The sequence below is a fragment of the Leptodactylus fuscus genome, chromosome 5 (genome assembly GCF_031893055.1).
Source record: "Leptodactylus fuscus isolate aLepFus1 chromosome 5, aLepFus1.hap2, whole genome shotgun sequence".
In the NCBI taxonomy this organism is placed as follows: domain Eukaryota; kingdom Metazoa; phylum Chordata; class Amphibia; order Anura; family Leptodactylidae; genus Leptodactylus; species Leptodactylus fuscus.
The window spans coordinates 205,819,838-205,838,649 of NC_134269.1; the positions used below are offsets into that span (position 1 = coordinate 205,819,838).

Sequence of the window (18,812 nt, forward strand, 5' to 3'; positions counted from 1 at the left end):
GACTGCAGGTATATCTGCTGCATCAGTCACACAACCACATCAGCTCTGCTACATCCACATTTCCTAATATACAGATCCTCCTATCCTTTCAGTTGTTACCTTGTCTCGCCTCTACTATAGGAACAGCCCTGTCTTATGTGGGGTTTCAGGAGAAAAAAAAAAAAGGCAATCCTATAAGGATGCCAGCACAAGGGGGCTCCAGGCTGTCCAATCAGAAGGAGGGTGACTTTAAGGGGTTAATGGGCTGACCCAAATCTAGCTGTGATCTGCACAGCTCCAGCTACACTACTAGAAGTGGAGATTATTCAGAAAAGTTCATGGAGACTGTTTTTCTTCTGGAGGGGATCTAGACAGGAGACAGGAGAGAGGAGGGAAGAAAAGCTTTGCTGCAAGAGGCTCTGCTCAAGGAGTCATAGACAGCCTCTTATAAGAAGCAGGATTTGGTTTCCTACCAAGTTTTCCCAGAAGAAATAAAAAGGACTTGACTCAATTGCAAGACATCATTGCTAAGAGGAGCAGATTCCAAGACACATCTGGAGAACTTGTGGCTATCGTCATCATCAAGCTCCTCAACTACTCCAAGTCCATGCTGTGATCTCCTTAAGGTTCCTCACCCTCCAGGAACCTCAGGTCATGACATTTTTGATAGATTTTTTCCATCCTTGGGTATCTGAAGTGTTAAAAAGTCCAAGTTGTAGACACCTGAAGAAGAGGAGGAGAACTTTGTGAGAACTTGAGAAGTCAAGCGAAGATCTGGAGAACATCTAGAGGACATCCATTGATTTTCTTTGGATATCTTTTGATACATTTGCTAACAATAAAGAATTAATAGTAATAAGTGAAGGAAGTGACTGGCTCTTATGGGAATTAAGCACTCCTCCCGCTGCCTGCTCCTGAGGAGGAAGATGGCTGAAGCAGAGAATGTGGAGGTATGACATGTCTTGGAGATGGGGGGGTGAGTCTTGAGATGCAGCAGTGAGATTCCTGGAGCTGTGAAGTTTACGTGTGTGGTGCTGGAGTAGATGGGGTGTAGTGAGGGGCTCTATGGCTGCCTGACAATGGCTGAGTCACTGCTGGAGCTGATATTGGGGTATTAAGCATTGCAGCCCCCCCAAGCGGTGCAGAGGATTGTCCTAGACTGTGGATGGCTCGTCCTGTCCTCACCTCACTGACCTACATTGTGCACAAGAAGCCGCATTGCCTTTGTAGAACTGCAGCAGGGACATGAATATGTGTATACAATGCTTCCCCCTACATAGGATGCAGAGCTTTATCTGTACTGTGAGTATACAGGGGAGGGGAGGGGTATACAGACAGGGAGACTGGCACATTGTGCCCTTGACATAGGACTTGTGAATGGGGGCTGTGCTAAGGTGTGCTGGGCATAGGCAATGAGTACAGGTGCAGGCAGGTGGGGGACAAGACATGAGGTGGGGGGGGTCATGTAAGGTGCTAGACATTGTATATTCATCTACTGTGCTAGTGTGTATAGAATATATAGTGTATTGTATATTAGTATATGTATATGTGAGTGGAATGCATCATCAGGCTGTGTGGGGGGGAGGCATGTTGTACCTATGTAATATATTCATTTAATACGCTTATGGGGGGGTCTTGTATATATACAGCACCCTGTGAGTGAGGGGCATACTATACTTGTGTAATATATTCACTAAGATGGTGTGGGGGTCTAGTATATACAGTAGGCTGTGAGTGGGGGGCATACTATACTTGTGTAATATATTAATTTAGCAAGCTTGTGGGGGTCTTGTATATAAAGTACCCAGTGAGTAGGGGGCATACCATACATGTGCAATGTATTCATTTACCAAGATTGTGGGGGTCTTGTATGTACTGTACCCTGTGAGGGGGGGGGGGTATACTACACATGTATTATATATTCATTTACTGAGCTTTTGTGGGGGGGCTTCTATATAGCCTGTGAGTGAGGGGTATAATGGTATACTACACATATAGAACATATTCACTTATTAAGCTTGTTTGGGGGTAGAGTAGGCATTGAGGGGGGCATACTATACATGGGCAATGTATTCATTTACTAAGATTGTGGGGGTCTTGTATATACAGTAGGCTTTGAATGGGGGCATACTATACATGTGTAATATATTAATTTACTGAGCTTGTGTGTTGGGGTCCATTCCATCAAAGTATTATGTATACTGTAGGTATGAAGTGAGTAGGGGGATATATATGTGGGTGTCATAGATAGATAGATAGATAGATAGATAGATAGATAGATAGATAGATAGATAGATAGATAGATAGGAGATAGATAGATATATAGATAGATAGGAGATAGATAGATAGATAGATAGATAGATAGATAGATAGATAGGAGATAGATAGATGGATAGATAGATAGATACTATAAATAAATAAATAAATAAATAAATTCTATAGGGCATTATTATATAGTAATTCACATTTTATATCAACCTATACTGCAGCGCAGTACACATAAAGTATCCCATTATCCCCTGTGTGTGTAATGGGGGTATATACCTACCATATATATATCCTATATATATATATATGTACCATACACACAGGTGCCCTGTACATGTACTGTGTTGGGTGGTATATACATGTAAGTGATGTGTATACAGGTCCTGTATGTATGCAGTCAGCTCTACAGTCACTTGTCATACTGTAGATTTATGACTCATGCAGTTGTAAGGAGTCTGTATATAATGTATATAGCATGTATATAGTATATAGTGTGCACATAGTATATAATGTATATAGCATGTATATAGTATATAGTGTGCACATAGTATGTAATGTATATACTTGTAGTGTATGTAATGTATATAGTATGTAATGTATATAGTGTGCATATAGTATATAATGTATATAGTGTGTACATAGTATGTAATGTATATACTTGTAGTGTATGTAATGTATATAGTATACAATGTATATAGTATACATTTATACATAGTATACAGTTGCGGGGTATACATAGGTGTTGGATCTTTATTTAGATTGTACAATGACTGAAAATCTGTATCCAAATCCACATTAAAATCTGCGGCATAAAATGATGCCACGTGTGAATTCATCCTTAGGGGTTTCAATAAGTCACTCAGTCTATGGAGACGGCAGACACCTGCCTGATGTTTTCTCCAGCCTCATAGAATACAATGGAGGTGGCCACACACATATATATGGACATGGCTTCTGTATGTACGCCATAAGAATCCCCTCATCAGGACCCCCCTCCTCCATGGACCCCAGCATGGCGGGCTCAGCCCATTTATGTATTAAGTAAGGTCGTTCATTTCAATTGTCAGCATGTAATACCAACTTCTCCCTGTAGAGGTCGCTGCAGTAAGGCATGTGTGGCTGTCTCCACTGGGGGCTCCAGATCTGTCTGTATAGAAAATGCGCCCTCTAGATGGAAGGAAAAGTGGGAACACCAAAATATACACATTGAATGAAATGACATTAACCTGAGTGCCCCTTTCATCCTGTCGCCCTATGCCGATGCCTAGTGTGCCTATACGATAAGTAGATCTCTCCATGTGATCACAGTGATTGCCGCAGGACCCTCCCACAGTGCCATAGTGATTGCTGCAGGACCCTCCCACAGTGCCATAGTGATTGCCACAGGACCCTCCCACAGTGCCACAGTGATTGCCGCAGGACCCTCCCACAGTGCCATAGTGATTGCCGCAGGACCCTCCCACAGTACCATAGTGATTGCCGCAGGACCCTCCCACAGTGCCATAGTGATTGTTGTAGGACCCTCCCACAGTGCCATAGTGATTGCCGCAGGACCCTCCCACAGTGCCATAGTGATTGTTGTAGGACCCTCCCACAGTGCCATAGTGATTGTTGTAGGACCCTCCCACAGTGCCATAGTGATTGCCGCAGGACCCTCCCACAGTACCATAGTGATTGCCGCAGGACCCTCCCACAGTGCCATAGTGATTGTTGTAGGACCCTCCCACAGTGCCATAGTGATTGCCGTAGGACCGCCGTGTGTCATAGTGATTGCCGTAGGACCGCCGTGTGTCATAGTGATTGTTGCAGGACCCTCCCACAGTGCCATAGTGATTGCCGCAGGACCCTCCCACAGTGCCATAGTGATTGTTGTAGGACCCTCCCACAGTGCCATAGTGATTGCCGTAGGACCGCCGTGTGTCATAGTGATTGCCGTAGGACCGCCGTGTGTCATAGTGATTGTTGCAGGACCCTCCCACAGTGCCATAGTGATTGCCGCAGGACCCTCCCACAGTGCCATAGTGATTGCCGCAGGACCCTCCCACAGTGCCATAGTGATTGTTGTAGGACCCTCCCACAGTGTCATAGTGATTGCCGTAGGACCGCCGTGTGTCATAGTGATTGCCGCAGGTCCCTCCCACAGTGTCATAGTGATTGCCGTAGGACCGCCACAGTGTCATAGTGATTGCCGTAGGATCCTCCCACAGTGCCATAGTGATTGTTGTAGGACCCTCCCACAGTGCCATAGTGATTCCCGCAGGACCTTCTCACAGTGCTATAGTGATTGCCGTAGGACCCTCCCACAGTGCCATAGTAATTGCTGCAGGACCCTCCCACAGTGCCATAGTGATTCCCGTAGGTCCCTCCCACACTACCATTGTGATTGCCATAGGACCCTCCCACAGTGCCATAGTGATTGCCGCAGGACCCTCCCACAGTGTCATAGTGATTGCCGCAGGACCCTCCCACAGTGTCATAGTGATTGCCGCAGGACCCTCCCACAGTGCCATAGTAATTGCTGCAGGACCCTCCCACAGTGTCATAGTGATTCCCGTAGGTCCCTCCCACACTACCATTGTGATTGCCATAGGACCCTCCCACAGTGCCATAGTGATTGCCGCACTGTATGGTACTAATGATTGGGGCCTTGTAGGGTAGTAATAGTTGGGGCGTTGTATGGTAGTATTAATTGGGGCAATGTATGGTGCTATTAATTTGGGGTACTGTATAATACTATTAATCAGGGCACTGTATGACAATATTCATCAAGGTAGTGTATGGTACTTTTATTTGGGGGGCTGTATGGTAGTAATAATCAGGGGCACTGTATGATGCTATTAATCAGGGCACTGTATGGTGCTATTCATCAAGGTAGTAGTGTATGGTACTGTTATTCGGGGCACTGTATGGTAGTATTAATTGGGGCACTATTTGGTGCTATTAATTGGGGTACTGTATAATACTATTAATCGGGGGACTATATAGCACTATTCATCAAGGTAGTGTATGGTACTGTTATTTGGGGCACTGTATGGTAGTAATAATCAGGGGCACTGTATGGTATTATTAATCAAGGCACTGTATGGTGCTATTAATTGGGGCACTGTATGGCACTATTCATCAAGATAGTGTATGGTACTATTAATCATGACACCGTATGGTGCTATCAGCCAAGACCCTGCACTATTTCTCAGTGCACTGTAGGGCACTATCCATCAGGGCATGGTTTGGCACAATTATTAAGGCTCTGATCTGCCCATTTGTTGCCCGGGTAGTAGACTCCAGCCAGGACTTGTGAGCACCAGCCCAGAAACCAAACACAGCAGAGCCGAGCCTGTTAGGGAGTCTTATAGATGAGATTGTAATTTAGCACAACCTAGAGCAATAGATTGATGAAGAGGTTTGTGATCCAGCTCTGCTACATCTGTGGTGATCTACATGTGGCTGGAGCAGAGTGACTAGGAGGAGGTTAAAGCAGGTGCCCCTAATGTCAGGCTCAGCCCATTAAAGAGCCTTGTGTGTACCAGCAGGGGGCACTGCCATTATCTGCTGGAGGATCTGCCCTGACCTACTGGGGGATCTGTCCTGATCTGCTGAGGGATCTGTCCTGACCTGCTGGGGGATCTGTCCTGACCTGCTGAGGGATCTGCCCTGACCTCCTGGGAATCTGCCCTGTCCTGATGGGGGGATCTGCCCTGACCTGCAGGGGGCACTGCCATTATCTGCTGGAGGATCTGCCCTGACCTGCTGGGAATCTGCCCTGACCTGCTGGGAATCTGCCCTGTCCTGATGGGGGATCTGCCCTGTCCTGCTAATTGCTTCTGCAGCAAATTGCTGCAGCAGAGTCCTGCATCACCATGAGAGCAGAAGAGCAGCACATGTAGCAGTGTGAGCCCGCAGTGCGCAGGCGTAGAGCAGTCAGGAGCTCTCCATGGTGCTGCAGGACAGGAGGGGGAGGGGGCAAAGTCAGCTCTGCTGTGCACTGCGGCTGTCATAGAGATTCATAGCTCTGATGCCCTGCAGTGAATGGCAGCTCCATGGAGCATTGCTCACATTGTGTGGATCTATTTATTTTACCAGATATAGCAGAGCTGAATATATGTGAAGATATAGCAGAGAAGAGTTTGTCACATAGATATATCCAGTGTGACACAACTGAGTTTTAGATGCTGCAGAACCTTATATATAACTTATTCTGTGTGCTCCATTAGCAGATGTTACAGAGCTGAGTGTGTCTGGTAGATTAGCAGAGCTGAGTGTGTCTGGTGGATTAGCAGAGCTGAGTGTGTCTGGTGGAGCAGCAGAGCTGAGTGTGTCTGGTGGATTAGCAGAGCTGAGTGTGTCTGGTGGAGCAGCAGAGCTGAGTGTGTCTGGTGGATTAGCAGAGCTGAGTGTGTCTGGTGGATTAGCAGAGCTGAGTGTGTCTGGTGGAGCAGCAGAGCTGAGTGTGTCTGGTGGATTAGCAGAGCTGAGTGTGTCTGGTGGAGCAGCAGAGCTGAGTGTGTCTGGTGGATTAGCAGAGCTGAGTGTGTCTGGTGGAGCAGCAGAGCTGAGTGTGTCTGGTGGATTAGCAGAGCTGAGTGTGTCTGGTGGATTAGCAGAGCTGAGTGTGTCTGGTGGAGCAGCAGAGCTGAGTGTGTCTGGTGGATTAGCAGAGCTGAGTGTGTCTGGTGGAGCAGCAGAGCTGAGTGTGTCTGGTGGATTAGCAGAGCTGAGTGTGTCTGGTGGATTAGCAGAGCTGAGTGTGTCTGGTGGATTAGCAGAGCTGAGTGTGTCTGGTGGATTAGCAGAGCTGAGTGTGTCTGGTGGATTAGCAGAGCTGAGTGTATCTTGTGGAGCAGCAGAGCTGAGTGTGTCTGGTGGAGCAGCAGAGCTGAGTGTGTCTGGTGGATTAGCAACGCTGAGTGTGTCTGGTGGAGCAGCAGAGCTGAGTGTGTCTGGTGGAGCAGCAGAGCTGAGTGTGTCTGGTGGATTAGCAGAGCTGAGTGTGTCTGGTGGAGCAGCAGAGCTGAGTGTGTCTGGTGGATTAGCAGAGCTGAGTGTGTCTGGTGGAGCAGCAGAGCTGAGTGTGTCTGGTGGATTAGCAGAGCTGAGTGTGTCTGGTGGAGCAGCAGAGCTGAGTGTGTCTGGTGGAGCAGCAGAGCTGAGTGTGTCTGGTGGAGCAGCAGAGCTGAGTGTGTCTGGTGGATTAGCAGAGCTGAGTGTGTCTGGTGGATTAGCAGAGCTGAGTGTGTCTGGTGGAGCAGCAGAGCTGAGTGTGTCTGGTGGAGCAGCAGAGCTGAGTGTGTCTGGTGGATTAGCAGAGCTGAGTGTGTCTGGTGGAGCAGCAGAGCTGAGTATGTCTGGTGGAGCAGCAGAGCTGAGTGTGTCTGGTGGATTAGCAGAGCTTAGTGTGTCTGGTGGATTAGCAGAGCTGAGTGTGTCTGGTGGAGCAGCAGAGCTGAGTGTGTCTGGTGGATTAGCAGAGCTGAGTGTGTCTGGTGGATTAGCAGAGCTGAGTGTGTCTGGTGGATTAGCAGAGCTGAGTGTGTCTGGTGGATTAGCAGAGCTAAGTGTGTCTGGTGGAGCAGCAGAGCTGAGTGTGTCTGGTGGATTAGCAGAGCTAAGTGTGTCTGGTGGAGCAGCAGAGCTGAGTGTGTCTGGTGGATTAGCAGAGCTGAGTGTGTCTGGTGGATTAGCAGAGCTAAGTGTGTCTGGTGGAGCAGCAGAGCTGAGTGTGTCTGGTGGATTAGCAGAGCTGAGTGTGTCTGGTGGATTAGCAGAGCTGAGTGTGTCTGGTGGATTAGCAGAGCTGAGTGTGTCTGGTGGATTAGCAGAGCTTAGTGAGCAGCTGTGGTTGTCAGATTTGGCACTAATATGCTGCATAGTTGAGTATATATTACTGAGATGTAGCAGCAATGTGTTTGTCAGGTATTGGGCAGTTGTGCTTGTTAGATATCTGATGTAGCTGTGCTGAGTACATTAAATATTGTGTTTGCAGAAAAGGTAGAACTCTTTGGTCTGGTGATGTAGTAGAGCTGGGTTTGTTAGAGCTGACAGGGTAAGTTTTAAATGTTACAGAGCTTGATGTAGCAGATATGAGTTTGTAACACAGTCTGGCACCATTTGATTTGGCAAAGCTAAGTCCCAGCTCTTACAGAATTGAGTATGTCTAATGGTGTAGCAGAGCTGAGTTTGACACATATTGGGAAGTTGTGTTTTTAAGATATGGCAGAGTTGAGTTAGTTTCAGATGCTGCAGACCTCAGTATGTCAAATGGTATAGTTGAGCTGAGTTTATTAGATATTATGGAGCTGTGTATTTCAGAAACAGTTATCAGATGTAGCAGAACTGGGATTCAGGTGGTGCGGTGTTAGGGTGCATTCACACTGAGTAAACGCTAGCTTATTTTGTAGAGTAAAATTACACTTGTAAATTTTGCTATCCCATTGACTTCAATGATATTTTTTTACAAGTGTAAAAATACGCCTGTAAAAAATACGCCTGTAAAAAATACGCCTGTAAAAATACGCCTGTAAAATGTCATTGAAGTCAATGGGATAGCAAAATTTACAAGTGTAATTTTACTCTACAAAATAAGGGTGCATTCACACTGAGTAAACGCTAGCTTATTTTGTAGAGTAAAATTACACTTGTAAATTTTGCTATCCCATTGACTTCAATGATATTTTTTTACAAGTGTAAAAATACGCCAGTAAAAAATACGCCTGTAAAAATACGCCTGTAAAATATCATTGAAGTCAATGGGATAGCAAAATTTACAAGTGTAATTTTACTCTACAAAATAAGCTAGCGTTTACTCAGTGTGAATGCACCCTTAGGTATGTCACTTGTACTAGCCCTGAGCAGTGTGGTCTGATGTAGCAGAGCTAGGCTGCAGATGTTATAGAGCTGAGGATGTCAGGGGATGCAGCAGAGCTGAGTGAGTGTTTGTCAGATTTGGCACTCCTGAATTACAGTTCAGTATAGTATTGCAGAGATGTAGCAGAGCTGAACTGATCAGATACGGCACAGATGTGTTTTGAATTTGTACCACTGAGCACAACTCATGTAGTTGAGCTGAGTATGTTACTGAGTACATACTGAGCAGCTGTGCTTGTCTGAGAAGACAGAACTGTAAAGTCTGGAGAGGTAGCAGAGTTAAGTTTGTAAGCTCTGATAGTTCTGAGTTGGTCAGATATAGAAGTATAAGTCTTGGATGTAGTAGTGTCAAGGATGATGTAGCAGATGTGAGTTTGTAAAGTATTCTGGGATATTGCTTGTCTGATGGGTCTGGCTGTTATAGAGTTGAGTATGAGGTGTAGTAGAGTTGAGTTTGACAGTGTGTTGGACACTTCTGTTTATCACGTGTGTCTCCGCTGACTTTCACATAGAAAGACATGAATTTATCCAATTATAGCTGTGCTCAGTTTGTTAGATATTGTGGGTTTTTGATGTAGCAGAGCTGAGTTTGTCTGATTATGTAGTACATGAGGTTGATTACATACGTTAGAGTAATATTTGTCTAACAATGTAGCAGAGCTGAGTAGTCAAATATCTTACAACTTTACATGATGTAGCAGAGCTGAGTTTAAAATGTTTCTGTTACTGAGAAATTTTGACGATTGATGTAGCAAAGCTGAGTTTGTCACATGTGACAGATCTGAGCTGTTGCTCCTTCTTCTTACGCCACTCGTGTCTTGACTTGGATACACAGCTGATACCACCAAAGTGACTCCCACTCATGTTAATAGACTTTTCCAATTATATACTAAAACGGACCTCTGTCTTAAAGGGAACCTGTTTTAAATAAGCGGTACATGTAGTGTAACATGTAACATGTCTCTGCATATCTCCTCGGGGGCGGTCTCTTTACACTGTGCTGTGTGTTCTGAACCAATCAGATGTCTCCCCTACAGCCCCTCCTCTTCTGGCTCCTCCCTGTCTCCTATCTATGGTTTGACACCAGATGGATTTTTGGGTGACCAAGAAGGGTTCTGAACATTTTCAGACATCTTGTTGGGTCCAAGGGGTTGAGTTTACTCCTAATCCTTAACATCCCCTTTAAGGAGTCAGTACATGAGCTATAGCCTTATATATCCTTGACCTGTCAGCTATGCCTTTAAAGGGAATAATCCCATTCCTCAGCAGTTTGGTGACTACGGGGAATCTGGGCTGCGGATTTGTGGCGTTGTCATTTGTCAATTTCTATAGAAGTTTTGCATTTCCCATTTCTGCTGAGGAGAAGTCGTAGATAATCCCGGATAAATAGCGAATGTAGTCACGGAAAATAATTCTCTGTAATAACATTTCCCTCCGTAATGTGAAAATTACTGTAAAAAAGCAATTACTGAGGATCGGTAAGACGATGGTTAATTTATTAAGTTAATGATTTACATCTCAGCATTGTGTCTAATAGTCATTAGTGTATGGCGGAAAGAGAGATTAATAGTGAGAGAGGTGTATCCGTGATAGATAGAATAATAGATAGATACATAGATGATAGATAGATAGATAGATAGATAGATAGATAGATAGATAGATAGATAGATAGGAAATAGATAAATATGATAGATAGATAAATAGATAGATAGAAGATAGATAGATAGATCGATAGGAGATAGATAGATAGATAGATAGATAGATAGATAGATAGATAGATAGATAGGAGATATATAGATAGATAGATAGATAGATAGATAGATGATAGATAGATAGATAGATAGATAGATAGATAGATAGATAGATAGATAGGAGATAGATATATAGATAGATAGGAGATAGATAGATAGATAGATAGATAGATAGATAGATAGATAGATAGGAGATAGATAGATAGATAGATAGATAGATAGATAGATAGATAGATAGATAGATAGGAGATAGATAGGAGATAGATAGATAGATAGATAGATAGATAGATAGATAGAATAATAGAAGGATGGATAAATAGATATGATAGATAGATACAGTCCTATGAAAAAGTTTGGGCACCCCTATTAATCTTAATCATTTTTAGTTCTAAATATTTTGGTGTTTATAACAGCCATTTCAGTTTGATATATCTAATAACTGATGGACACAGTAATATTTCAGGATTGAAATGAGGTTTATTGTACTAACAGAAAATGTGCAATATGCAATAAACCAAAATTTGACCGGTGCAAAAGTATGGGCACCTCAACAGAAAAGTGACATTAATATTTAGTAGATCCTCCTTTTGCAAAGATAACAGCCTCTAGTCGCTTCCTGTAGCTTTTAATCAGTTCCTGGATCCTGGATAAAGGTATTTTGGACAAACAATTCAAGTTCAGTTAAGTTAGATGGTCGCCGAGCATGGACAGCCCGCTTCAAATCATCCCACAGATGTTCAATGATATTCAGGTCTGGGGACTGGGATGGCCATTCCAGAACATTGTAATTGTTCCTCTGCATGAATGCCTGAGTTGATTTGGAGAAGTTTTGGATCATTGTCTTGCTGAAATATCCATCCCCGGCGTAACTTCAACTTCGTCACTGATTCTTGAACATTATTCTCAAGAATCTGCTGATACTGAGTGGAATCCATGCGACCCTCAACTTTAACAAGATTCCCGGTGCCGGCATTGGCCACACAGCCCCAAAGCATGATGGAACCTCCACCAAATTTTACAGTGGGTAGCATGTGTTTTTCTTGGAATGCTGTTTCTTTTTGGACGCCATGCATAACGCCTTTTTTTATAACCAAACAACTCAATTTTTGTTTCCAAAATGAAGTTGGCTTCTCCAAATGTGCTTTTTCATACCTCAGGCAACTCTATTTGTGGCGTACGTGCAGAAACGGCTTCTTTCTCATCACTCTCCCATACAGCTTCTATTTGTGCAAAGTGCGCTGTATAGTTGACCGATGCACAGTGACACCATCTGCAGCAAGATGATGCTGCAGCTCTTTGGAGGTGGTCTGTGGATTGTCCTTGACTGTTCTCACCATTCTTCTTCTCTGCCTTTCTGATATTTTTCTTGGCCTGCCACTTCTGGGCTTAACAAGAACTGTCCCTGTGGTCTTCCATTTCCTTACTATGTTCCTCACAGTGGAAACTGACAGGTTAAATCTCTGAGACAACTTTTTGTATCCTTCCCCTGAACAACTATGTTGAACAATCTTTGTTTTCAGATCATTTGAGAGTTGTTTTGAGTAGCCCATGATGCCACTCTTCAGAGGAGATTCAAATAGGAGATCAACTTGCAATTGGCCACCTTAAATACCTTTTCTTATGATTGGATACATCTGGCTATGAAGTTCAAAGCTCACTGAGGTTACAAAACCAATTTTGTGCTTCAGTAAGTCAGTAAAAAGTAGTTAGGGGAATTCAAATCAATAAAATGATAAGGGTGCCCATACTTTTGCACCAGTCAAATTTTGGTTTAATGCATATTGCACATTTTCTGTTAGTACAATAAACCTCATTTCAATCCTGAAATATTACTGTGTCCATCAGTTATTAGATATATCAAACTGAAATGGCTGTTGCAAACACCAAAATATTTAGAACAAAAAATGATTAAGATTAATAGGGGTGCCCAAACTTTTTCATAGGACTGTAGATAGATAGATAGATAGAGATATGAGATAGATAGATAGATAGATAGATAGATAGATAGATAGATAGATAGGAGATAGATAGATAGATAGATAGATAGATAGATAGATAGATAGAAGGATGGATAAATAGATATGATAGATAGATAGATAGATAGATAGATAGATAGATAGATAGATAGATAGATATATGATAGATATGAGATAGATAGCTAGATAGATAGATAGATAGATAGATAGATAGATAGATAGATGATAGATATGAGATAGATAGATAGATAGATAGATAGATAGATAGATAGATAGATAGGAGATAGATATATAGATAGATAGGAGATAGATAGATAGATAGATAGATAGATAGATAGATAGATAGAATAATAGAAGGATGGATAAATAGATATGATAGATAGATAGATAGATAGATAGATAGATAGATAGATAGATAGATAGATATATGATAGATATGAGATAGATAGATAGATAGATAGATAGATGATAGATATGAGATAGATAGATAGATAGATAGATAGATAGATAGATAGGAGATAGATAGATATATAGATAGATAGGAGATAGATAGATAGATAGATAGATAGGAGATAGATAGATAGATAGATAGATAGATAGATAGATAGATAGATAGATAGATAGATAGAATAATAGAAGGATGGATAAATAGATATGATAGATAGATAGATAGATAGATAGATAGATAGATAGATAGATAGATAGGAGATAGATAGATAGGAGATAGATATATAGATAGATAGGAGATAGATAGATAGATAGATAGATAGATAGATAGATAGATAGATATATGATAGATATGAGATAGATAGCTAGATAGATAGATAGATAGATAGATAGATAGATAGATAGATAGGAGATAGATATATAGATAGATAGGAGATAGATAGATAGATAGATAGATAGATAGATAGATAGATAGATAGATGATAGATATGAGATAGATAGATAGATAGATAGATAGATAGATAGATAGATAGGAGATAGATATATAGATAGATAGGAGATAGATAGATAGATAGATAGATAGATAGATAGATGATAGATATGAGATAGATAGATAGATAGATAGATAGATAGATAGATAGATAGATAGATAGATAAAACATGTATATGACCGCACCAGTCTAGGCATAGGGCGCTCACCAATGGGAAAAGGATTTGTCCCGTTCAATATAAAGCCAAAAAAGCAGGCGGCAAACTAAAAATTGTGAAAAAAGTGAAGGAGGTTTATTGCCTCATACTGCGACTAGAGATGAGCGAACACTGTTCGGATCAGCCGATCCGAACAGCACGCACCCATAAAAATGAATGGAAGAACCTGTGACGCTGACTTTGCCGGCGGCTGGCGTCACAGGTGCTTCCATTCATTTCTATGGGTGCGTGCTGTTCGGATTGGCTGATCCGAACAGTGTTCGCTCATCTCTAACTGCGAAAATTGTGAAAAAAAGTGAAGGAGGTTTATTACCTCATACTGCTACGTTTTGGTCCAAGAGCCTGTATCAAGCATTACAGCAGTGATAGTATGCACATATATACATATATATATAGTGTGAACAAAATGTATCAACAATCAATTAATTAGCACATCCATGTGTCATGTCAGTAATATCAAAGTGAAAAAACACAATATATGAAAATAATGTGACATAAGATGTATAAATATATAAAGATTAGAGATGAGCGAACACCGTTCGATACAGATTCGATCGAATATCAGACCGTTCGAGGTATTCGATTACAATCAAATACCATGAGGCAAACGCATTAAAAATTCGTATCCTCTCCCACCTTCCCTGGTGCATTTTTTGCACCAATAACTGTGCAGAGGAGGTGGGACAGGAACTACAACAACGGAGGCATAAAAAAAAATCGGAAAAAGGAATTTGTGGCCGAAATCAGGTGACCTCCAATTTATATAAATGGTGAGTTTAACATTTGATTAATTTGGGACTGTGAACTATGTGACTGTGAGACAGGGACAGATCTACAGGCAGGGTTAGCTATGGATTACCTTATTAAGGGGGGAATGTCACTCACCCAGCTCTTTGGGGCTCTATCTGGTCGGGATCCCCTGTTAGCTTGCAATATGCACGAGCTGACTTTTTCCCATAGGAATGCATTGACCAGCATTGATTGGCCAGTGTACAGCATTCGGCCAATCAACGCTGGTTCTGCCAGAGGAGGTGGAGTCTAAGATCCATCCACAGCACTTTCCATTGTGGTCCGATCTCAGATGTAGCAGTGCTGACACAGCACTGCTACACAGAGAAGCGGCAGAGCTCAGCACACACAGAGATACAGTTGAGCTGAGTGTGCAGCATGGTTCAGCGCACACTTAGCACTGCTACACCAGATGCAGCTGAGCTGAGTGTGCAGCATGGTTCAACGCACACTCAGCACTGCTACATCAGATGGAGTTGAGCTGAGTGTGCAGCATGGTTTAACGCACACTCAGCACTGCTACATCAGATGCAGTTGAGCTGAGTGTGCAGCATGGTTCAGCGCACACTTAGCACTGCTATATCAGATGCAGCTGAGCTGAGTGTGCAGCATGGTTCAACGCACACTCAGCTCAGCTGCATCTGATGTAGCAGTGCTGAGTGTGCGTTGAACCATGCTGCACACTCAGCTCTGCTGCATCTCTGTGTGTACTGAGCTCTGCCGCTTCGCCGTATTGCAGTGCTGTGTCAGCACTGCTACATCTGAGATCGGACCACAATGGAAACTGCTGTGGATGGATCTTAGACTCCGCCTCCTCCGGCAGAACCAGCGTTGATTGGCCAAATGCTGTACACTGGCCAAACAACACTGGTTAATGCATTCCTATGGGAAAAAGTCAGCTTGCACATTACAATATAATATCATGTAATATAATACAATATAATACATTACAATCCAGCTTAATGAGCCAATAGCAGGCAGGTGTAAGAGTGTCATTAGTTTAGATACCTGATAGAATTCAGACACGAGTAAGAGACGACAAGATATCTTATGTCACATTATTTTCATATATTGTGTTTTTTCACTTTGATATTACTGACATGACACATGGATGTGCTAATTAATTGATTGTTGATACATTTTGTTCACACTATATATATATATATACAGTTCTATGAAAAAGTTTGGGCACCCCTATTAATCTTAATCATTTTTTGTTCTAAATATTTTGGTGTTTGCAACAGCCATTTCAGTTTGATATATTTTATAACTGATGGACACAGTAATATTTTAGGATTGAAATGAGGTTTATTGTACTAACAGAAAATGTGCAATATGCATTAAACCAAAATTTGACCGGTGCAAAAGTATGGGCACCCTTATCATTTTATTGATTTGAATTCCCCTAACTACTTTTTACTGACTTACTGAAGCACAAAATTGGTTTTGTAACCTCAGTGAGCTTTGAACTTCATAGCCAGATGTATCCAATCATAAGAAAAGGTATTTAAGGTGGCCAATTGCAAGTTGATCTCCTATTTGAATCTCCTCTGAAGAGTGGCATCATGGGCTACTCAAAACAACTCTCAAATGATCTGAAAACAAAGATTGTTCAACATAGTTGTTCAGGGGAAGGATACAAAAAGTTGTCTCAGAGATTTAACCTGTCAGTTTCCACTGTGAGGAACATAGTAAGGAAATGGAAGACCACAGGGACAGTTCTTGTTAAGCCCAGAAGTGGCAGGCCAAGAAAAATATCAGAAAGGCAGAGAAGAAGAATGGTGAGAACAGTCAAGGACAATCCACAGACCACCTCCAAAGAGCTGCAGCATCATCTTGCTGCAGATGGTGTCACTGTGCATCGGTCAACTATACAGCGCACTTTGCACAAATAGAAACTGTATGGGAGAGTGATGAGAAAGAAGCCGTTTCTGCAAGCATGCCACAAATAGAGTCGCCTGAGGTATGAAAAAGCACATTTGGACAAGCCAGCTTCATTTTGGAAGAAGGTCCTGTGGACTGATGAAACAAAGATTGACTTGTTTGGTCATACAAAAAGGCGTTATGCATGGCGTCCAAAAAAACAGCATTCCAAGAAAAACACTTGCTACCCACTGTAAAATTTGGTGGAGGTTCCATCATGCTTTGGGGCTGTGTGGCCAATGCCGGCATCGGGAATCTTGTTAAAGTTGAGAGTCGCATGGATTCCACTCAGCATCCGCAGATTCTTGAGAATAATGTTCAAGAATCAGTGACGAAGTTGAAGTTACGCCGGGGATGGATATTTCAGCAAGACAATAATCCAAAACACTGCTCCAAATCCTCAGGCATTCATGCAGAGGAACAATTACAATGTTCTGGAATGGCCATCCCAGTCCCCAGACCTGAATATCATTGAACATCTGTGGGATGATTGGAAGCGGGCTGTCCATGCTCGGCGACCATCTAACTTAACTGAACTTGAATTGTTTTGTAAAGAGGAATGGTCCAAAATCCCTTCATCCAGGATCCAGGAACTGATTAAAAGCTACAGGAAGCGACTAGAGGCTGTTATCTTTGTAAAAGGAGGATCTACTAAATATTAATGTCACTTTTCTGTTGAGGTGCCCATACTTTTGCACCGGTCAAATTTTGGTTTAATGCATATTGCACATTTTCTGTTAGTACAATAAACCTCATTTCAATCCTGAAATATTACTGTGTCCATCAGTTATTAGATAGATAAAACTGAAATGGCTGTTGCAAACACCAAAATATTTCGAACTAAAAATGATTGAGATTAATAGGGGTGCCCAAACTTTTTCATAGGACTGTATATACACTCACCAGCCACTTTATTAGGTACACCTGTCCAACTGCTCGTTAACACTTAATTTCTAATCAGCCAATCACATGGCGGCAGCTCAGTGCATTTAGGTATGTAGACATGGTCAAGACAATCTCCTGCAGTTCAAACCGAGCATCAGTATGGGGAAGAAAGGTGATTTGAGTGCCTTTGAACGTGGCATGGTTGTTGGTGCCAGAAGGGCTGGTCTGAGTATTTCAGAAACTGCTGATCTACTGGGATTTTCACGCACAACCATCTCTAGGGTTTACAGAGAATGGTCCGAAAAAGAAAAAACATCCAGTGAGCGGCAGTTCTGTGGGCGGAAATGCGTTGTTGATGCCAGAGGTCAGAGGAGAATGGCCAGACTGGTTCGAGCTGATAGAAAGGCAACAGTGACTCAAATAGCCACCCGTTACAACCAAGGTAGCCAGAAGAGCATCTCTGAACGCACAGTACGTCGAACTTTGAGGCAGATGGGCTACAGCAGCAGAAGACCACACCGGGTGCCACTCCTTTCAGCTAAGAACAGGAAACTGAGGCTACAATTTGCACAAGCTCATCGAAATTGGACAATTGAAGATTGGAAAAACGTTGCCTGGTCTGATGAGTCTCGATTTCTGCTGCGACATTCGGATGGTAGGGTCAGAATTTGGCGTCAACAACATGAAAGCATGGATCCATCCTGCCTTGTATCGGTAACGGTTCAGGCTGGTGGTGGTGGTGTCATGGTGTGGGGAATATTTTCTTGGCACTCTTTGGGCCCCTTGGTACCAATTGAGCATCGTTGCAACGCCAAAGCCTACCTGAGTATTGTTGCTGACCATGTCCATCCCTTTATGACCACAATGTACCCAACATCTGATGGCTACTTTCAGCAGGATAATGCGCCATGTCATAAAGCTGGAATCATCTCAGACTGGTTTCTTGAACATGACAATGAGTTCACTGTACTCCAATGGCCTCCACAGTCACCAGATCTCAATCCAATAGAGGAGCATCTTTAGGATGTTGTGGAACGGGAGATTCGCATCATGGATGTGCAGCCGACAAATCTGCGGCAACTGTGTGATGTCATCATGTCAATATGGACCAAAATCTCTGAGGAATGCTTCCAGCACCTTGTTGTATCTATGCCACGAAGAATTGAGGCAGTTCTGAAGGCAAAAGGGGGTCCAACCCGTTACTAGCATGGTGTACCTAATAAAG

At 42.7% G+C, this 18,812-nt stretch overlaps 1 protein-coding gene across 2 annotated transcripts in view; it reads left to right on the forward strand.

Moving 5' to 3' along the window:
• The first annotated feature begins 304 nt into the window (after nucleotides 1–304).
• Nucleotides 305–18,812, forward strand: part of PRMT8 (protein arginine methyltransferase 8) — a 96,527-nt gene continuing 78,019 nt past the window's right edge. The window contains exon 1 of one of the 2 annotated variants that reach the window (XM_075275088.1): nucleotides 305–929. In XM_075275088.1, the coding sequence (XP_075131189.1) occupies nucleotides 861–929 (69 nt within the window). In that variant the 5' untranslated portion in view covers nucleotides 305–860. Of the gene's footprint in view, nucleotides 930–1,170; nucleotides 1,282–18,812 lie in introns of those variants that run through there. The other variant, XM_075275089.1, reaches the window with a different exon arrangement.